Genomic DNA, 20,058 nt, shown 5'->3' on the forward strand with positions numbered 1-20,058 from the left:
AATGTTATTACCCAAAATTACGTTCTTAAATTACGAATTATATAAATTTAAAGATCGGGAACTTTACAATTGTGCATTTCAAAAACATATCTCCTTGCGTACGATTGAAAATGGGAATTTTTTTACGTTTTCAAGCTGTAATTTTTATAAAATACAATATCAAACAATACATTTTCCACGTTTTTGTTTAATTTTACACTTTTGATATGTGAAATCGCAGGGCCAAATGAACTCTTAGATTGTTTACCTCTTGCTGATACAATGCCAAAAATCCCCCAGAAATGGGAAGTTTAACCAATGATCTAATTAAGTACAGCAGACATTAGAGCATCAACAAGAAGAAAATCCATATATTGGTTACTTCTGTGGCTGGGAAGTTAACTCGGATCACTGCTGTGCAGATTCATCTGTCAAGTTTCATTGACATGTCCAGGAAACCATGGCAGTCCTGGTTGATGGCACTGTTTTGAATCTGAAATAGGAATAATAGGTCCTAGAAAGATGCGCCACAACTCAAGTATTATCGTAACCAACATTGCGGCACCCAAAGCATCAACAGCAACTCTGGGCAAGTCCCATGGATCACCAGGTTTCTCATCAATTCTGCACATGTAGATGATTGCAATCAGGAAAACAATTTTCTTTATATAAGTAATGAACTACTCTCATTGAAAGCGTAAAGCGCCCTAAGTACACAGGAAGTATACAAAATGTACCTAACTAGAAAGAGCAAAATAAACAAGAAAGTCACTAAAACTAATCGACAGAGGAGACACATACACCGCCGTCCAAAGATACAAAGTTTCAGAAAACAAAGAAATAATTTCCTCCATACTCCTCTCCATGTCCTCAAAGTTTCTATCATTTCTTTCTCTTCATAAACACCAAAAGAAGCACATAGGCACCATTTTCCACAAAACTGATATAATGATTGAGATCAGGAAAACTGATATTATGTTGATACATGAGAAGCATAAATACTGTAAAACATCCTATACATGGATATGCCTATGGTAAGGTATATTATACACTATGGGTATACTTTCCCCTTCTGATGAATAGTGTAAAATTCTGGAGTATGCATATTTATATCGGCTAGCGCAATTATACAAGTATTAAAGAGAAGGAAAGCACAAATAATTCAAAATGACTAGCAGTTGAATTCTTACCTCAGAAACATGGGGAAGCTTACAATGAAGTAGATGGCATAAAACAGGGACCCAACTTTGTACATAGATGCCCGGTCCACAAATTGATAATAAGGGAACTGCACATATTTAACATAAAATATCGTTATCACAGCCTTATTTCACATATTCATGGCCCAGATGTGTTGTTAAGTATGTGCTTAGCTTCAACACAAAGCATTCCAAAGAGAAAAGATGATACTAAAGTGTATCATAGCAAACATTGCACATTATTAGAGCTTCAGATTTTTTATGAGTTTCAACATGTTACACTACTTGTCGTCACTTCTTCTACAAAAGGATATAAGGAAGACTTACTTAAACGCTCACCTACATGTTGTAGGCTTTCGTAATAGTAATGAAAAGAGTAACAAGAAAAGGTTTTCTTAATATGATAATCGTATTCGGTTGATTTATATTCATAATACCATGGGATAAGGCCGTAGATAGAGTTTGAATGCTGAAAAAGCAAGATCTATATACCAAAAAGCCTTTGTAAAACCATACCACTCTAACTTTTCTAGCCTTTAATCCACTCACAGACCAGCTTTGCAAGCATTCAGAATATATGTAAGGTTAGATGAAAGATCTCGATAATAGCAATGGGACAAAAGTTTTGTTATCACATACATTGGAAATGGCTATAGTCTCGAGGTATGCTATGAAATAAGCAAGAGCCAATATCCACGCAGCCTCAGTCATCCATCGAACTTTCTCTGGCAAGTCAGCAATAGAATGCCGTAGTCTGCGAAGTGTTATGTTTGATGTAACATGATAAAATAGAAAGCAAACATGTGTGAGAAGGAAAGTTGTGTGTGGTACCTGTAAAGAAACAAAATAAGTCATTAGAAATGATAACATGTAATTACTACAGAGAGCTTCTTGTTTTTTCATGGCTTACGTTGTTCATCTTCCATGATGGAAAAGTATAAGAAGCTCCCAAAACTGTGAAGAAATAGTGGGTCCAAAAGTAATTCCCAACATAGCTAAAGATTATAATCCAGAGACTGGCCTGCCACAACAATAAGTTCAAGTTTCAGGCCAAGAATAGATATCTTACAAAAAAGATCTGACTTATTGAGAGGCAAAGATGCAATGCAAGCGGATCAACTTTATCATAAGCAGAGGAGAGATAAGCACCATTGAAATGTTAAAGAAAGGTTGTATAAACCTGGCTATGGTGTTTACATTGTAAATCAATCCAGCTTATAGTGTGATCAAAGTATTTACGTGTCAATAACATTATTCCCTATCCACGAATATGGCAAATAGTCATCAATAATCACACATTTATCTTTGAAAATTACCACATTGTAATACCATATACAAACACCCTTCTCATGTCATTTTCCACATGTGTTTAAAAGCTCTACCTCTACCAAAATGCTTGAGAGTGCCATTAACCCTGCATTAGAACTATTCATACTCAAGAATAAATGTATTTAATTGACATAAGGGTTCCAGAAAGCCAAATGAAAATAAAGAGTTTAAAAGAAGAATTCCCTTGGTAATCTCACAAAAACTTAAAAAACCACAGCTTTTAGATATTTTGAGAGACACAAGAGAAGGAACTGCTGAAACTTCTATCATGATGCAATAACACACTTCTTATCAGCAAATTCATAGTCCATTTTGTATCAATCCACGCTAAAAATGTATATAACATATAAATACTCATATCCCATGCAATTCAAGGTGACAGATATGCCAAAAAGATTGTATAAAAGACAGGTCCATCACAACTGCCAATAAATGAATCATACTATAATAAATGAAAACAACATATCATCAGGAAGATGCATGACCCAAATACAACTTTCATTGTTCTATAACCTTTTCATAATTATGATATGCAAACTGTTAACCATAAAAACACTTGCCTTGACCCAATACCGATCCTTCCAAGACATACTGCTATCAGCCTGCAAAAGGATTCAAAAGAAAGAAAAGAGTTAGAGCACATAAACAATTCATAGGGCCTAAGGTTTTCCTCCATTAGGCATTCCAACCACTAAACCATGTTTCTGAGCAACTAGTTACCCTCCCCACAGTCCTTTTAGCTTCAGAGTGGATATTAGGATGAATGTACTAGCTCTAAATAGCAACAACTTCTCACAAATAATGAAAGGCTCAGCTGACAGTCAATTTAGCATTCATTAGATTTTTTGGAAAAGAAAGTTTAAAAAAATAGTTTGGATAAGCCCATCACAATTTATTCTAAGTCAATAATATTATTATTAATCTCCCATTGCCAAGCACAAAGCTAAATACTTTACTTCATAAATCATTTAAAACTTGAATTTTATCTATAAAAAAAAAAAAAGGAAATAAAAATCAGGAATGTACCTTTCCAACAAATAGCATTGGTATCAAGAAAGAAGGAACTGCTGAAACCAATCCCAGAAGCAGATACTCCAATTCTGTAAATCTCTGTCAATTACCAAAACGATACCTCTTACACAAAGTTTTCAGGGATTATCTTAGAGAGATGGCATTTTTTTAGATTTGATTAAAAACCCATTACTACCATTCATAACAACATGCAAACTGCAACTAAGATCAATGAATTACATCGTTCAGCTACATTTAAAAATCTACAAGTAATGAAATACTTATAGCAGCAGGCATAGACTGAAAATGGACCAAAAGGAAGACAACGAAGGAAAAGCCCAAACCTCGTAGAGCCTGAACGGCACGACGATTCCCAAGCAGAGAGTGAGCCAAAAGGGAGTGTAGCCGAGGAAGAACAGCTCGCCCCATCGCTTGCTCGGGTCAGGCGCGAGCCATAAGCTGGAAAAACGACAATCCGATTCCGCACCTGCGCCATTAGCCAAACGCAGTTTTTATAAGGGGATTTAGCATAAACCCTGTATGATTAAGAGAGATGAAGAAGTCGAAGAGGATGGCGGAAAATCACCCCGCATTTGGGTATTCGGATCTGGATTTAAAAATGCTGTTCGGATTTTGGGACTGACTGAGAGAGTGAACTTTGCTGATGATCAAGTCTAGTCTTGAATGCGCCGTTGATGCTCTGGGGCTGTTGAGCTGCTACACACTCGCAGATAGATAGTGCCTAGTGTATCGGTGAAACAAGGCTCACTTTCGGAATTATTTACCAAACTACCACGTTTCCGATAGGAACGCCATAATTTAGTATAAGAGATGACTGAATAGAGAGCTTCTACACATCTTCCCTTCATCCCTTTATCATCTTTTTGTAATAAAAAAATTAATTTTTATTAAAATATCAAATTAATTAATTAGTGGTTAATTTTTCAATTATACAATAATTATTTCATTAATTATAAATTGCCATTAAGAAAATTATAATACAAATTGTATTACCCTAAATATTTTTCTTTATTACTTATATTTTTTACCCATGTGGCACAGATTATACCCATATAGATTGCAATGTAAATTTGTAAGAAATTGGAATAAAAGTTTGTGATATCCAAACCATGTTTCTTCAAGTATTTGGGGACGGTGATTTCAACAATTAGAAACTAAATCAAACCAACGAAATTCAGCACTAATAAACAAGTCCACTGTTGCTGCATGATGGACAATACTATAACATTAGGATCAAGATTTCTTTGAATATTTTATCAATGAAATTCTTTAAATCATAATCATTGGTTTGGAATTCAATTGTTCATATTAATGGAAGGAATGCTAGATATATACCACATAGACATCCCGTAACTATTTTACAAAGCTAATACGACAAGGTCTAATAGTTATTGGATTTTTTTTTTTCAACAAAAGTTGATCCAAAACTAATAGACATTGTCATGTCAACTTTATGAGATGTTTGTATGGTAGGTAACATTATTAATTCTATTAGCGATTATTAACATTATCACCTTAAAAATTGTTGTATTAATTTATTCATATTTTTAAAAGTTATAATTGTTGATATCGTAAAATCTCAAGGATTGAATTCTAAACCAAGTGATGAGATACGAAGAATTCTAAAGTGATAAGGAGGATTTTTTTTTTTTTTTTTTTTTTGTTAAAAAAAAAAAAGAAGAAGTAGAGATTATTAATGGATAGGGCCCATATATAGAAGAAACTACTATGCAAAATTTATGTGCATTAATAATTTTAAAAGTCGTGCATGTTACATTTGGAGAGATAAAAAATGAATAAGAGTCTTACAAATTGCATTACTCTTCTATCTTTTAAGTTGGTGTTGACCCTGTTGGATTTTCCTTACCACATTTCAAACTATCAAATGTGTATATATATATCAAATGTATCTATATATATACACACATCTATATGCTATAATTTTAATAATTAGTATTTTATTTCTCTTTCTTAGTGTGTTCAATAAGACAAAGCGTGGACCAAATTTTAAAAGACAAAAGGTTTCCTATAAATTGGGTTGTACAAGTTTCGTATATGTTAGAATATATTATATTATATTATTCTATGTTTATTGTCTTTCCAATTAAGGTTTATTCCCTACCTTATGTAGTCTTAGGTTTCTTGCTCATTACACATCGTCTCTCTATAAATAGAGACCTATGTAATATTGTTATTATGAATAAGACTCAATATATTGTAGTCTATTATTCTCTTCTGCTATTTCTTTTCCATATATATATTTCTCCGATATATTTAACATGGTATCAGACCTATTTAAAAGAACCAATCTCTAAATTGACATATGTTTCTTCTCGATCACATGATTAAGGAATAATGTCACTTTTAAAAATTGGTTTGTAGAAAACTTTTACAACCCAATTTGTAAAAAAGTTATGTCTAATCTTAAACATAGGATTTAAGTTATCTTCAGTGTCATTGTTTATGTCACTTGAAACCCAAATCTTGGCCGGGTTGCTTTAGAATTAGATCAGAAGCCCATGTCAAGCTGTGTTTGTATACATTCTTTTTTTTTTTTTTTTTCTGTTTATTTTTTTACATTAACAAATAACTCATAATATAAAATAAGAAAATATGATGGCAAATGCTACTAGTTGCTTGGAATATTTTTTATTAATTAATGAGGAAAAATGATTACAAGGGAGAATCTTTCCCGTTCTTTATCCGATATAGAAGAGAGAATGGGAGATGGAGTAATAGGAATTAAGCATTTATCAATACTAGGTAGCTAAATGTTCCATATTCAATTAGAGTTTCAGAGCAACTATGCATGCATAATGAAAAGGGTTTCGAACCATTAAATTTGACCACCTAGTCCATAACTAAAAGACTTTAAGGCTACCATTTAGAGAGTATTAATTATGATGGTAATCCCCATTGGTAATATATGATCAATCACTAAGTAAGTTCCAGTAGTCTCCAATCTCTCTTTTGCAATAATTCGAACTCTAACTTTCCGGGAGAAATTTTAATTAATTTGCATCAACTTCTCGTCTGAATGCAATTGGATATATATCATGTTTAATGTATATTGTATAGCGTACTCCTCTGATTGCAAATATGATAGACTGCAGCAGTACTCCAAACCAACCTACATAAAGTACGTAGCCCTCATGCTCTTACTTTTCCAGGCTTCTCTGTCTATCTGTCGTCTGACGGTGACCGTTGTTTATTTTTCTCCAAGTTTTGCGGCCGCCTCAATTCTCTTCTCGGACAAGCGGTGTAGGTCTATCACAAAGGATTCCAAGTCCAATTTGACAGTTTGACACTCGACTTCTCGAGAAAAGAAAGCCAATTCCAGAGGCAACTGGCAACTGGCACTGGGAGAGTAAAACGTGAGCCAAGAAGAAACTGCGGCGCGCCCACCGAGACTACATATATTTGATATTTCAAACTGCGCTTCAATTTTCACAACTACATTTCAAACTTTGAATTGGGCAGGGCCCCCTACTTAATCAAACTGTGGTGGAAAATTTTGTTTTTATCATATATATATATCAAGACCAGGGTTTCCACTACAGAGAGGAATCGATAAGGTGCCCACTACAGATAGGGATAGGGTGATCGAGAGTGAAGAGCTGACATTGTGGGTACAAAAGCATGCGCTTTTTTTTTTTTTTTAATTTTACAAGCTTAGAGAGAGAAGCTGGGATGGAAACCAAAGTGGCTGATATAATTATATAAGGGAAGAAATCCTCTAAATAATCTTGAGTGAGATTTGGATTTTGCAGAGCAAGAATAACGTACCACTAAAAAAAAAAAAAAAAAAAAAAAAAATTGCTAGGAATTAAATGTTTGTTAGAATTTAATAGAATTTGCAAAACTATTTATGCGTGAATTTTTGAAAAATAAATAAATACATAAGTATTTTGAGAATTCTGAAAAGATTTTACGGAAAATCCTAATAGAGAACCCCTAATTGAGACTTTTCGAAAAATAAATATCTTAAATTAAGACGGTTTAAAGTTCAGATATCTTCTTTTAAAAAAAGAGAAAATTTGGTAAAATTATCTTGTAAAAAAATTAAAGTACACAAAATATAATTCATAATAGTGAAATTTAATTATTATTATAATAAGGTTGTGAAATTGTCATCTTGGAAATGTGAAAAGGCCCGCCGCCTGTCAATTGTAATGTACGATAATAGACTAATAGTAATGGACGCATTCTTGTTGCCAACTTGCCATGATCACGCCGCGTGCGTGTAGGGTGCTTCCTTCTTCACATGCATAAATAGACGGCCATTCTCCTTCTTGTTCTTCAAGGTCTTCATTAAACATGGAAGATACTCAAACTTATTTTTATGGTGACACTAATTACAGCAGCACAGACACGATATTGGAGATTGAAGTTCAGCCTTTGAGAGCTAACAACATTTCTGAGGGTGGAGGAGGGTCTTCTAGTTCTGGGTATGAGATCAACATGGTGAAATCACGACAGAAAGGAGACGACCAGATCAAAACGCACAGGTATATTTATATATATATATATGCAGATCTACGTGCTTTAATTTTATTTGTTAAATAATTACTTATTTTAAAAGCTTATACTTATAAAGTTTTTTTGAGTTTACGATTTCAAAAAGTTCAATTTTAAAATATGTAATTTGAAAAACTGATTTTTAAAAACGCAGTTAAGAGTTTAACAAAATCACAGTTTGACCTTTAAAATTGAAGGTTAGCTCTAAAATTATGCGTTTTTAAAAAAACACTACTTTACCTGCGATTTAAAAAAAAACAGTTTTTTGCGTTTTCAAATCGCAATTTTTTTAAAAACGCAATTATCAAATAATTCATTTTCTGTGATTTGGTTTAAAATCGCATTTTTTACCTACGAAATCGTAAAAATCTTAAAAATAAGATTTTAAGTTGTCTTCAATGTCATTCATTATTTATGGGCTTCATGCACTACAAGAAATTTGGTAATTGTCGTTGCTAATAGTGTACAAGTCTTCACTAATCACTTTTAGCGATGACAAATCGTTGCCGATAAGTCCTTGCAAAAAGATGGACCTTGTTGCTCATCAGCAACGACTTTTTTGTTGTCGCTGATAATGCCTTATCAGCAATGACATAAAGTCGTCGTTGATTACAACTTAATTATTAGCACCAACCTCTGATAATTTTTATTTATTTTTTTGTTAAATTGTAATTTTATTTGTAGTATTATCAATGCTAAATTTGCCATTAAATTTCTACACCATACAAAATATTTCACTCTCCTTGAGTAAAATATGATTTACATTTAATTAAAAATATGAATTACAAGTATATATATATATATATATATATATATGTTCAAGCCTAACAACTAAAATTCACAGTGGACATAAATTACACTCAATCACTACACTTTATTCCATATTAATTGTTTGATACATAGTTGCTTCTTCTTCTTCTTGGATCTATGTACTTGCTTTTTTTTTCATTAAAAGTTTTCTGTAAAGTTGAAGAAAGCACATTTTATATATAATTAGAGTATAAATTGCCAAACATATAAAATTGATAAAAAAAAATTGCATAATAAAAGGGCAACACCATTCCAAAATTCCTAAAGAAGCACAGTGCACCTTATGTAAGCATGGAGGACTGGCCTGATTGCTTCCTGAATTTCTGCCACAAACTTTGGTAAAGAGAAAGATCTAACGGAAAATAGTTATGAGTTTTTAAAATATGGAATGCAAATCTTGGGTTGCTTTAGAATTAATTAGATCAAAAGCCCAAGTCAGGGGGTTCTGGATATTAATTAAAAAGGCTGTTGTTCTCTTTTGCCCGTTAAAAAACGAATAAATAAATAAATAGTAGAATTTTGGAAGACTATATATAAATAAATTTTTTTTTTTTTTTTTTTTTTTTTAAAGCGAATTGACAAGAAGAAAGAACACGAAGGAACAAATGTCAGGATCAGGAGCGAGTAGTAGCAATCAAACGTCTGTCAGTATTAATATTAGAGATGTAACAAAAGTAGTATCTTCAATTCGAGGAAAGCTTTGCCAAAAGTCTCCAATACCAGCTAAATGTTCCATATTTAGAGTCCCGGATAAACTACGTAAGTATAGTGAAAAAGCTTTCGAGCCAGAGTTAGTTTCAATTGGCCCATTTCACCACGGGAAGGAGAAGCTACAACCAATGCAAAAAATCAAGTTATGGTATTTGCATTGCTTCCTCAATCGAGCACCAACTACAGAAACTAGTTTGGAGTGCTTTGTAGAAGCCATTGGAAGAATCGAGCAAGAATGCCGTGCATGTTACGCAGGAGAAGTTAGTTTTGCAGAAAACGAGTTCATAGAGATGATGGTGGTTGATGGTTGCTTTATCATTGAGTTATTCCGCAGAGCTTCAAAGGAGGTGCAACGAGACGAGGAAGATCCAGTGTTCAATACGCCATGTCTGTATTGGGGTTTATATAACGATCTGATTCTACTCGAGAATCAGCTCCCTTGGCGCGCGCTTGATTGCCTGTTCAACCTGACCAAGTCACACGATGAACAAAGGTCTCTACCTAATCTTGTCCTTTCGTATTTTACATTCGAATGGTCCCCTCGCGATAACCTCAAACACGAGCACATACTTGATTGTATTCGAAACTCCTACATCGGAACAAGCACAGCAACACCGACCGACGCAAGAGTGATCTCATATCCAGAGCAGATTCCGTGCGTGATAGAACTTGTGCAAGCTGGAGTTAAGTTCAAAGTGGGAAGTAGAAACAAGTACTCCCTGCACAACATAACATTCAAAGATGGAGTGATGACAATCCCACAGAGGTTTGTTTCAGAGGATTCAGAATCCTTATACAGAAACCTCATTGCATTTGAACAGTGTGATCCAAGCAAGGACTTTAAAGTGACCTCTTATGCTAAGCTGGCGGACGATCTTATTAACAGTAGCCAAGATGTAGATTTTCTCAAAAATCAAGGAATTCTAAAGATATATTTGAGCGCCGAGGACGTAGCAAGTATCTTCAAAAGGCTTTATAGGGATGCTTCGGTCGGTGCTTTCGTTTACTCGGACCTTTACCGTGAAGTGAATGCATATTGTAGGCGCCCTTGGAACAGATGGCGAGCAATGTTGAAGCGCGACTATTTTGGCAACCCATGGACGATCTTGTCGCTCAATGCTGCAGTATTGATTCTAGTTTTCACCTTTTCAGGAACCATTTATTCTGTCCTCTCTTACTATCGACGCACCTCTTAGATTAGTTAAGCAATTGTAAGCTAATTAATTATCTTAGTGCGCACGCGATATATATATGTTTAATTCAATCACCAGTACTTTGTAACTAAAAGTAATCGAATTGTTGAGATTATTGTTGTTGAAATGTAGTTTTTGACGGTTGAAAAAATAATTAAATATTTAAAAATATAACTGTTAGAATAACAGTTGTACATATCAGAAAAATACACACGTAAATAATAAGCTCGTGTGTGCGTGCGACGGCGACACAACTAGCATGGATGTACTCAAAATTCAATCTAGTATAAGAGCAAGATAAATGCTTATAAAACACACAAGAAAAACTCATTGTTTTTTAATGTGGAACAGAATAATTGAAAAAATGGAGGGAAAGTTGAAATATTTAAGGGATAATTGCACCGTTAGTTCCTGTGGTATACCATAAGATGGCAACACGTGTCCACCGTAATAAAAATATATAAATTTATTAAAAAATAAATAAAAATACTTATTCTTTTAAAAAAAAAAATCAAAAAAAAAAAAAAGCTGAAGGGGCCAGCCACCCCTTTTGGGGTGGCCTGGCCGCCCCCAGCCACTCGGGGTGGCCACGCGCCACCCTAGAGTTGTCTGGGGGTGGGGCGCGGCCACCCCCAGTGGCCTAGGGTGGCCATCGATCGGGCCACCCCTAGATCTTTCAGGCCACCCCTTGTGGCTTGGCGGTGGCCGCGCGCCACCCTTGCGGCCACTGGGGGTGGCGCATGGCCAAGCCACCCTCAAAGGGGTGGCCGGCTCCTTCAGCTTTTTTTTTTTTGAATTTTTTTTTTTTTTTTTTTAAAAGAATAAGTATTTTTATTTATTTTTTAGTAAATTTATATATTTTTGTTACGGTGGACATGTGTCGCCATCTTATTGGCGACACGTATCGCTGACATGGCATTTGACGAAATCTGTTAAAAATTTTAACAGAATTTGACGTCAGGGATCGATTTGTAATTATTACATATCACGAGGACCTCCCATGAACTTTTTAAACCATAGGGAGTGAAAAATAATTAAGGTATACTACAGGGACCAACGGTGCAATTATCCCAATATTTAAATTAGAAGAAAACTTAAATTTTTATGAAATAATTTTCAACATAACCAACTTTGCCACAATGATGGCAAGCAGGGGCAAACCTTAGAGAAGGTTGTTTCTTACGAAAGTGAATAGCTCTAGACCTAGGTCTAGATACATAAGGGTCAACGAGAACTTTCTTACCCAAATCACTTCAAGCATGAACAAACGGCACATTCTTTTTATAAACATTTTTCACACCAAAAGTAGAAAGCACTTACAAAATAACAATTATCCACAAAATCAAGTCTAGATTTATCAAAACGGTTCTTTTGACAACTCAACATTTTATTCAATTTATCCTTAAGAGTTAAAGCATTCTCGAGTGATTTGTTCTTCTCATTTAAATCAACATAATTGTCAAGTTCAAGTTTGCAATTCAAAGCACAAGAGTCATCTAATTTAACAAACAAATTTTATTTTTCAAGTTCAATCTCATTAAGTTTCTAAAAGGCCTTTTTGTTTAGCCTTTTTTTTTAAAAAAAAAAAAAAAATTTAGAGAACTCCACAAAGAGATTGTAATAGGTATCTTAAAGATCATCTTTCTTCTCAGCTTCACTCTCAAATGAATCATGCAAGTCGATCTGGAGTTACATACTCGAGAAATCTTTGACACTCGATCTTTATTTGTCAGATTCATCGCTCTGATCAGTAATGTTACTACAGTTAGAGTTTTAGTTTGAGTCAAGGCTACCTCTTGATCATGACCACTTCCATTTTCCTTAATTACCACATTTCAAACTTTGAATTGCGTTTGCGTACGTAATGGTTCGATCAATAAATGGAAAGGTCTCCCTCTGCTCGATCTCTTTTTATCTTTCTCCGTCTCCCACACGGCATGCGCATGCATTCTCGCTCTTTCTTCTCTCTCACGCACGGTGACCCTCTCTCTTCGCCGCCACCCACCCACCCAATACTTGACCGTTAAAACAAGGTGAAGATTATTTATTTATTTTATTTTTTTTAAAAAAATTGAATAGCATCCTTATAAAGCCTGTTAACGTTGCAGATACTTGCTACGTCCTCAATTATATATCAGCGCTCATGCAAATAGATTTTTAGAATTCCTTGGTACGTGTTTGAGAAAACTTACTTATATATTGGCTAGTGTTAATAAGGTCATCGAATAGCTTAGCACAAAAGGTGATTTTTTTATAGTCATTGCTTGGATCACACTGTTCAAATGCAATGAGGTTTCTGATTAAACCTTTTGTGAGATTGTCATCACTCCATCTTTAAAAGTTACATTGAGCCCCACTGACGGAAATCGCCCCATTGAAGGCTTTTTAAGCCTAACTCAATTCCGATCGAGACGGCGTTTCAATATATAGGAGAACGGGATGCTAAATGCTAACATAATATTATTATTATTATTATTTTTATGGTTTGGCAATGGTTCATAAGGAATGGAATGCCCCTATTTTTTGTGGTTCAGAAAATCACCGACTACATTAAGATCCAAAGAAAAGATACAATAATAAGCTGCATGTTTGTCATCGAAAACGGTGAGGGAATTGAAAGACTTGAAAATAAAGACAACCCTTTATTGAAGCACAAATACATTGATATAATACACACAAGATATATAACTCACCAAATGCACTCAACAAATCACACACACAAAGCTTCACGTACGTGGTTACAAAGTTCTACTCAACTGAAAAGGCAATCTGAAATGAGAAAGATTTGGAGATCAGGGAGGGGACTGACTAAGAAAGACTGCCGGCCTGACCAATTGCTATGGCAGCAACCTTCAGGATTCACACTTAATGTGATTTATTTAAGAAATGCACACTGAAACAAGCACGTACCATTAATGCTTAACTGATCTAACAGGTGGGTGACGGTGGTCGATGGTAAGAGAGGATAGAATAAGTGGTTTGCAAAAGGGTAAAAAGTAGAATCAGGGTTGCAGCTATGACAGACAAGCTTGTCCATGGATTGTTAAAATAATCATGCTTCAAAATATATCGCCATCTGTTCCGACGACGCCTATAATATGCATTCACTTCATCGTAGAGGTCTGTGTAAAGGAAAACATAGTCATAAGCATCATTATAAACCCGGTTGAAGACACTTGCTATTGTCTCGGAGCTCAAAGACATTGCTAGAATTTCTCGCTGTTTGAGAAAATCTACATCTTTGGTAGTGTTAATAAGGTCCTTCAAGAGCTTAAGATAAGAGGTAATTTTATGAACCTTGCTTGGATCACAATGTTCAAATGCGACAAGGTTTACGAAGATACATTCTGTGATCTCCGACACTTTCGTTCGTGGGATTGTCATTACTCCATCTCTGAAAGTTACATTGAGCGAGTTTTCCTCATATCGAGTTTGGAATCTGACTCCAACTTTCAAAAGCTCGGTCACAGACGGAATGGGATCCACTTTTAAGAATGACAAGTGATCAGCCTGTGTTACTGTGTATGTTTCAGCGAAAGAGGTTAGGAGGCAGTCAAGTAAATGCTTGTATTGGATTTGGTGGTCATCACGAGTGCGTAGGACATATAGGGGAAACGAGCTAAGAAGATTGAGCAGGGACCTTCGTTCAGCATTTGATTGGGTCAGGTTAAACAAACGGTCAAGCACGCACCAAGGAAGCTGATTCTCAAGTAGAAACAAGTCGTTTGTTATTTCCCAAGCCATCCATGACGTATTGAAGATGGGATCTTCCTTATCTCGCCGTACCTCCTTCGAAGCTTTGCGGAAGAATTCAATGATAAAACAACCATCATCTCTATGAATTTCTTTCCGACAAGATGATCAAATTCTTCTGCGTAGCATGCACGACATTCTTGCTCAATACTTTCAATGGCTTCTATAAAGCACTTCAAAGTAGTTTCCCTAGTTGGTGCTCGACTGAGGAGCTAGGCAGTGCAGATACCATAATTTAATTTTTTCCATTGCCTGTAGATTCTTCTTCCCGTGGTGAAATGGGCCAATTGAAACCAACACTGGCTCAAAACAACTTTCATTTAATTTATAAAATTTTTCCCTCCGAAATCTATGTGGGACTCTAAATATGGAACATTTAGATGGTATTGGAGACCTTTTGCAAAGCTTTCCTTGAATCGAAGATGTCAGATTGCTTTTACACAATTCTGTCATGATATAATCATCTTCTATTTCCATGCAATATTGTTCACCGCAGTTTTCAATTCTGTCATCCTCGCGTATTCTTTTTTCTTGCCAATTCCAAAGAATATATTGCAGATCGATCTGCTTTAAAATAATTAAAGAAAAATGAAACTTATTTTTAGCTTTCCAAAAGTCTAATTATAAAATTACTTAAAACCATGCATATTTAGTTTGTGTTTTTATGTACATTTTTCACACACCAAATACTTATAACTAAAAGAAGATTTAGATGAAGACTGCTTTAATTTATTTTATTAATTAAGATTTGGGTTTGATTTAACAAATTTTTGGTGTACGTGTTGTTGTATTGATCATATATACACTGAGAATCTTTATCAAAATTATAGCATGCAGATGTCTACATACGTTATATACTTAATTATCATATTTATACGTACTAATTAAATTATAGTTCTTGGTTTTGTTAGTCTTTTCACCTGAGTAATTACTTGCAATATATATTATAAATCTTAAAATGAACAAGATTTGATTACTCGTTGTGCTGTCACAATTTGCACTAGCTAGAAGACATGACCATATATATATATATACATGCAACGTACACCTTCATATTAATCCACACAATTCAAGATATTACATGTGCTATATATATATATAGATAGATAAATATAGGAAGAAAACAGTTCTTTTTAGTATTTATCAATAAATACTTTATAATATTTCTTCTGAATACGAGTACATGCACATGCATGTACACTTGCTATCAACAAGAGGACAAAACTTGCTATCAACAAAAAGAAAATTTGGTCTTCTAAATTAAGGTACATTAATGTTTGGGGAAAATACAATTTACATGCAGCACAAACTACCGTTATTTTTGCATTTACTCTACCAAACTTTTAAAAGTGACATGCACTTACTTCTTTCAAACTATCACTTTATTAGTTTTCAACGTGAAAATTGATGAAAATTTGATTTTATTTGATGTTTTTCTTTTAAAAAAATGCCGTCAAAATCATTAAAATAAATAAATAAATAAACTAAAAAAATTGAACAATTTCTTTTTAAAAATGGTGGTTTGGCCACCCTAAAATGCAAAAAATGGTGGCTGTGGGTGTTAGGTAGAGTATATTAGGAGAATTGATTTCAGATATTTATTGTAATTATTGTTATCTCCTATAAATCAGATTTGATGGTAATTAAATTATATTGATTTGATTACCATACTTATCTACTCAAATTCTCCTATAAATAGAAGTCTAATTAATGTAATGTGAAAATATCAAGAGAAAAAAGAGTATAATATAGCCCTTTGAGCTTTACCCTGTAGACATAGATCATAAACCGAACTACGTAAAATCTCTTGTCTTCATTTTATTATTTGCGCACTTCATTGTTAATTTCTTTTAGGTAAATTTATGTTTTCTTTCAATGGAGTGTCTCATTCACCCCAAAATGAAAAGGGGTACTTAGTCAAATGACTCCACAAATATATGGGTGCAATGCAGACCGTGCAGTTAAACCATCCCCAAAATGAAAAGATTGTGGGATTGGTTTAATTAAAACATGAGAAAGTCTAAATAGTATTGTCAATCCGCCATTAAATTTATTTTTTTTCTTTTAATTAAAATTGACCTAAATGTGATGTAAATGTGAATTAACAATATCACGTGATCAACATAATGGAATGATGATAGAATGAGAGTCTACTATATAGCATTACTCTTAGCATTAACATACCTGGTTGAGTCATATGGCCTTCGCTGAGGAAGTTTTCAAAGCAGATAAAACCACTTGCATTAATTTGGTCTCGACAATTTCTTCAAGGCCTTTGGACTTTCAAGAGATCGATTAAACCCACTTGCATTTGGTCTTGACAATTTGCAGGTTCAATATCACTCGAAGTACTTAATTATAGACAATTTAAAGACAAAAAAAGGAAATATGCTTGAAACTTGATTCCAGTCAGTGCTACAAATATTAGTAAAAGTGAAAATTAAATGGGACTTTATTCCATTTTTGGTATTAGTATCAAGGAAGCTGGTTATTCGTTCTTAAACCCCCATTAGCTGCTAAACAACATTGGTTAAATTAAACCATTCTTATGAATGTTCTTCTACGAAGGAATTTAAATGTGCTAAACTACGTACATTAATTGAATTTATGTTTAGCTTCCTTCCTCCAGAATTCAGTGACAGAAATTAAAGGCAATTCCTGATCAGATCAGTTCTTTAATTAATTAGGGGAATAAGGCTGCATGGTTTCTGCAAGAAGAAGAAGACGTACAAGCAAACCAAAAGAACCCTGCAATATTCTGCCGAAAGCCGAGAAAGAGAGATGACAACCAACACAGAGGAACAAAGTGATGCGTGTAAACTTCAATGTATCTTTCCGTACGTTATAAAGTGGTGCATGCATGTGTAGACGAGTTTCTCGTGTAGATCGTATCAAAGATCGAGTTCGATCTTCAAAAAGTTTTTCACTATGTTATTAAAATCTTTGTATTAACTGATTTATTACTTTAATTTCTTTAATTTTGATTTTGATATATGTGGTAACTAAATTGAAAATTGGCTAAATAATTGAATTGGAAATATTGTGTTTAAACAACTTGGGGTCTAAGGTGTAACGACCCACCCCCAATGACACAATATTATCCGCTTTTGGCTATCCCGAACCAGACTTCCCAGGAGGTCACCCATCCTGGGATTGCTCTGGCAGAAGCACGCTTAACTGCAGAATTCTGATAGGTTCATGACCATCACGACTTTAAAACGCGTTGTGTCATAAATAATGTATTTATACATATAAGCACATCCTCATTCCCAAGCGATGTGGGACGTCACATAAGGTCTAAGCTAGAGTTTTGATATCTTACCAAGCATAAAGAAGACTAAATACAAGTCACATGAGTAGTCATGAAACCGCACATGGGCTCAACTGTTAAATCACCACTTATCCTAAAAGCTTAAGCTGATATGAAGAGATAAATTTAATCAAAACTTTAGCACTTTCCCTCATGTGTAGGCTCAAACTCCCTTTTAATAGGTGAGACCCAACACGTAGAATATTTAATTAAAGTTTGAGGTAAATGAATGAGACAAGATTCGAACTCAGGACCTCTGCTCCGATACCATGTTAAATCATTACTCATCCCAAAAGCTTATACTGATAGGAAGATGTAAATTCAATCATTTAACCAAAACACTTTAATGATTAAATTGTTAAAGAGTGAAGATGAGTGGGTCTAATTCCACAATAGCGTGTGATCTGTTCCTTTAGCTAATGAAGAAAAAGTTATGAATAGTGTTAAGACAGCTTTCGAACTGGTAGCATAAGCTTCTAGAAAGTTATTGATGTCATTTCTTGCAAAATAGTAAGCTCAATAAGGATGTTTGCTGGGGGTGCCAACTGGTTCCACTCCGATGCTTAAGTCAGTTCTTTGGATAATTTGTATGAATGCCTTAATAAATATAATTTTAGCTAGAGGAATACCTGATGGTAGGTCTGTATTTATAGTGAAAGGAGAGTCGGTTTTTCCCGAAAATGGTGGGAACAGGCTCTCTAATCGTGGGTTTCCACTTCCGGAACTTGGGCAATCACGAGGTTCGGAACGTGGGTCGACTTCATGTCTTCTAGGGTGTGGGCTTCCACGTGTTGGGTGGGCGTGTCTTCTTGTATCCAGATTGTGTGCATCCATGTTCTGGGGCATGATTGAATGGGACGTGGGTCGGGACATGTTTGAGATACGTTCCAAATATCTCGAGATTTCAGTCTTCTCATGTCTTTCCATAGGTTGTTTTCGGCTGGGCTTGGTTGGATCAAGCGATGGATCATATGGCCCGGGCAAGGGGCTCAGTTAGTGGTCTTTTTCTGGACTACGGATAGTGAGTGGGCGAAGTTGGGATTTGGGCCCATTAATTGATTAGTGGGAATATTTCGATCCCAACAAATAGGGTGTTATCTGTTGATTCTGTTCCTTTAGCAAATGATTGAAGAAAAAGTTATGTACAATTTGTGATTTGGTCATGTTGTTCTCAACTCTTGAGCGCTTCACTTTTCGGCGCAACATTTCAAACTTTCCATTTTCCTTACCGCATTTCAAACTTTGAATTACGTACGTTATGGCCGGATAGGGGTGGAGCCAGATGGTGGCCGGCTTGGGGGCTTGGAGGCCCAATGTTTTTTCAATTTTTGTCTCCCACGTACCACACAATATTCTCGCTCTTTCTTCTCTCTCACATACGGTGACCCTCTCTCTTCACGGCCGCCAGCCACCTAAGAGCATATATATTGACAAGGTTTCCAAACTTTAATCAAATCTTAGCTAAAGAATTTACTTTTGTTATTAAACTCTCTGAATATTTCTCTATTTTAACTAAATATTAATTTTTTATTTGTTTTAAGCAACCACTCCTAACAAATGAGAAAAGATGAAAAGTGAAAAGAGAAGTGATCGAAAACGGAGAGGAATTCAAAAAATAGAGAAATTGTGAGTCAAATTTGGGGTGAAATTCTGACATGAGACAAAATAGATAAATTATAAAGAGTTTGCTGAAATGAATTTTTTTGAGATATTCACCAAAATTTAGTGAAAACTTTGAAATGGAGTGCTTGTTGGAAATGCTCTAATACTTGGTCATTAAAACAAGGTGAAGTTTTCTTATCTTTTTTTTTTTTTCTTTTTTTTCTTTTTTCGGTTCTTCAATATTTTTTAGTTTTTCAAATAGGGTAGTAACTATATATGTGTATGTAAAAAATAAAGTTATGATACTTGCAATTGCAATGCCTCCTCAATCTTATATATCGAGAGCACCAACTAGCTAGGGAATTGAAACTGGCTACTTTATTTGGAGTGCTTTGTAAAGCTATTTAATTTGAAGATCGAATTGAGTAAGAATATCGTGCATGCATGACTGCATGTTACGAAAGAGAAATTGATTTTGCTAAAAATGAATTCATTTCAATGCTAATTAAGCAATATTAATTTGTATACTAATATCATCAGTGTCTATATATGTTTCTCTCAATTAATTATATATAAGTCATATATAATATTAATCGTGGATCCGGCTGATCTACCTAGCTAG

At 34.5% G+C, this 20,058-nt stretch overlaps 3 protein-coding genes across 3 annotated transcripts; 1 reads left to right on the forward strand and 2 right to left on the reverse strand.

The window, feature by feature from the left end:
- Positions 1-219: 219 nt before the first annotated feature.
- LOC133875338 (cycloeucalenol cycloisomerase) lies at positions 220-4,261 on the reverse strand. The gene is made up of 8 exons (XM_062313442.1): positions 4,105-4,261; positions 3,863-4,005; positions 3,534-3,617; positions 3,068-3,109; positions 2,089-2,199; positions 1,818-2,009; positions 1,170-1,267; positions 220-603 (listed from the first exon to the last, which is right to left on the reverse strand). Exons 1-8 carry the CDS (start codon positions 4,109-4,111, stop codon positions 411-413), a joined length of 870 nt encoding a protein of 289 aa, XP_062169426.1. The 5' UTR covers positions 4,112-4,261; the 3' UTR covers positions 220-410.
- Positions 4,262-9,472: 5,211 nt separating this feature from the next.
- On the forward strand, positions 9,473-10,774 carry LOC133875105 (UPF0481 protein At3g47200-like). The gene has a single exon (XM_062313108.1). The coding sequence runs from the start codon at positions 9,473-9,475 to the stop codon at positions 10,772-10,774; it is 1,302 nt and encodes a 433-aa protein (XP_062169092.1).
- A 2,925-nt stretch (positions 10,775-13,699) lies between these two features.
- LOC133875106 (UPF0481 protein At3g47200-like) lies at positions 13,700-14,515 on the reverse strand. The gene has a single exon (XM_062313109.1). The coding sequence runs from the start codon at positions 14,513-14,515 to the stop codon at positions 13,700-13,702; it is 816 nt and encodes a 271-aa protein (XP_062169093.1).
- Positions 14,516-20,058: the final 5,543 nt, after the last annotated feature.

Source organism: Alnus glutinosa, chromosome 8 (assembly GCF_958979055.1).
Source record: "Alnus glutinosa chromosome 8, dhAlnGlut1.1, whole genome shotgun sequence".
In the NCBI taxonomy this organism is placed as follows: Eukaryota; Viridiplantae; Streptophyta; class Magnoliopsida; order Fagales; family Betulaceae; genus Alnus; species Alnus glutinosa.

Bases quoted from the DNA above. Each gene is read 5' to 3' on its own strand.
- LOC133875338 (XM_062313442.1), bottom strand. The intron at 3,618-3,862 runs GTTTGGGCTTTT...GGTAATTGACAG, and splicing joins TGCCGTTCAGGCTCTACGAG to AGATTTACAGAATTGGAGTA. The intron at 2,010-2,088 runs GTAAGCCATGAA...GTTTCTTTACAG, and splicing joins CATCATGGAAGATGAACAAC to GTACCACACACAACTTTCCT.
- LOC133875105 (XM_062313108.1), top strand. From the start codon at position 9,473: ATGTCAGGATCAGGAGCGAGTAGTAGCAATCAAACGTCTGTCAGTATT.
- LOC133875106 (XM_062313109.1), bottom strand. From the start codon at position 14,515: ATGGCTTGGGAAATAACAAACGACTTGTTTCTACTTGAGAATCAGCTT.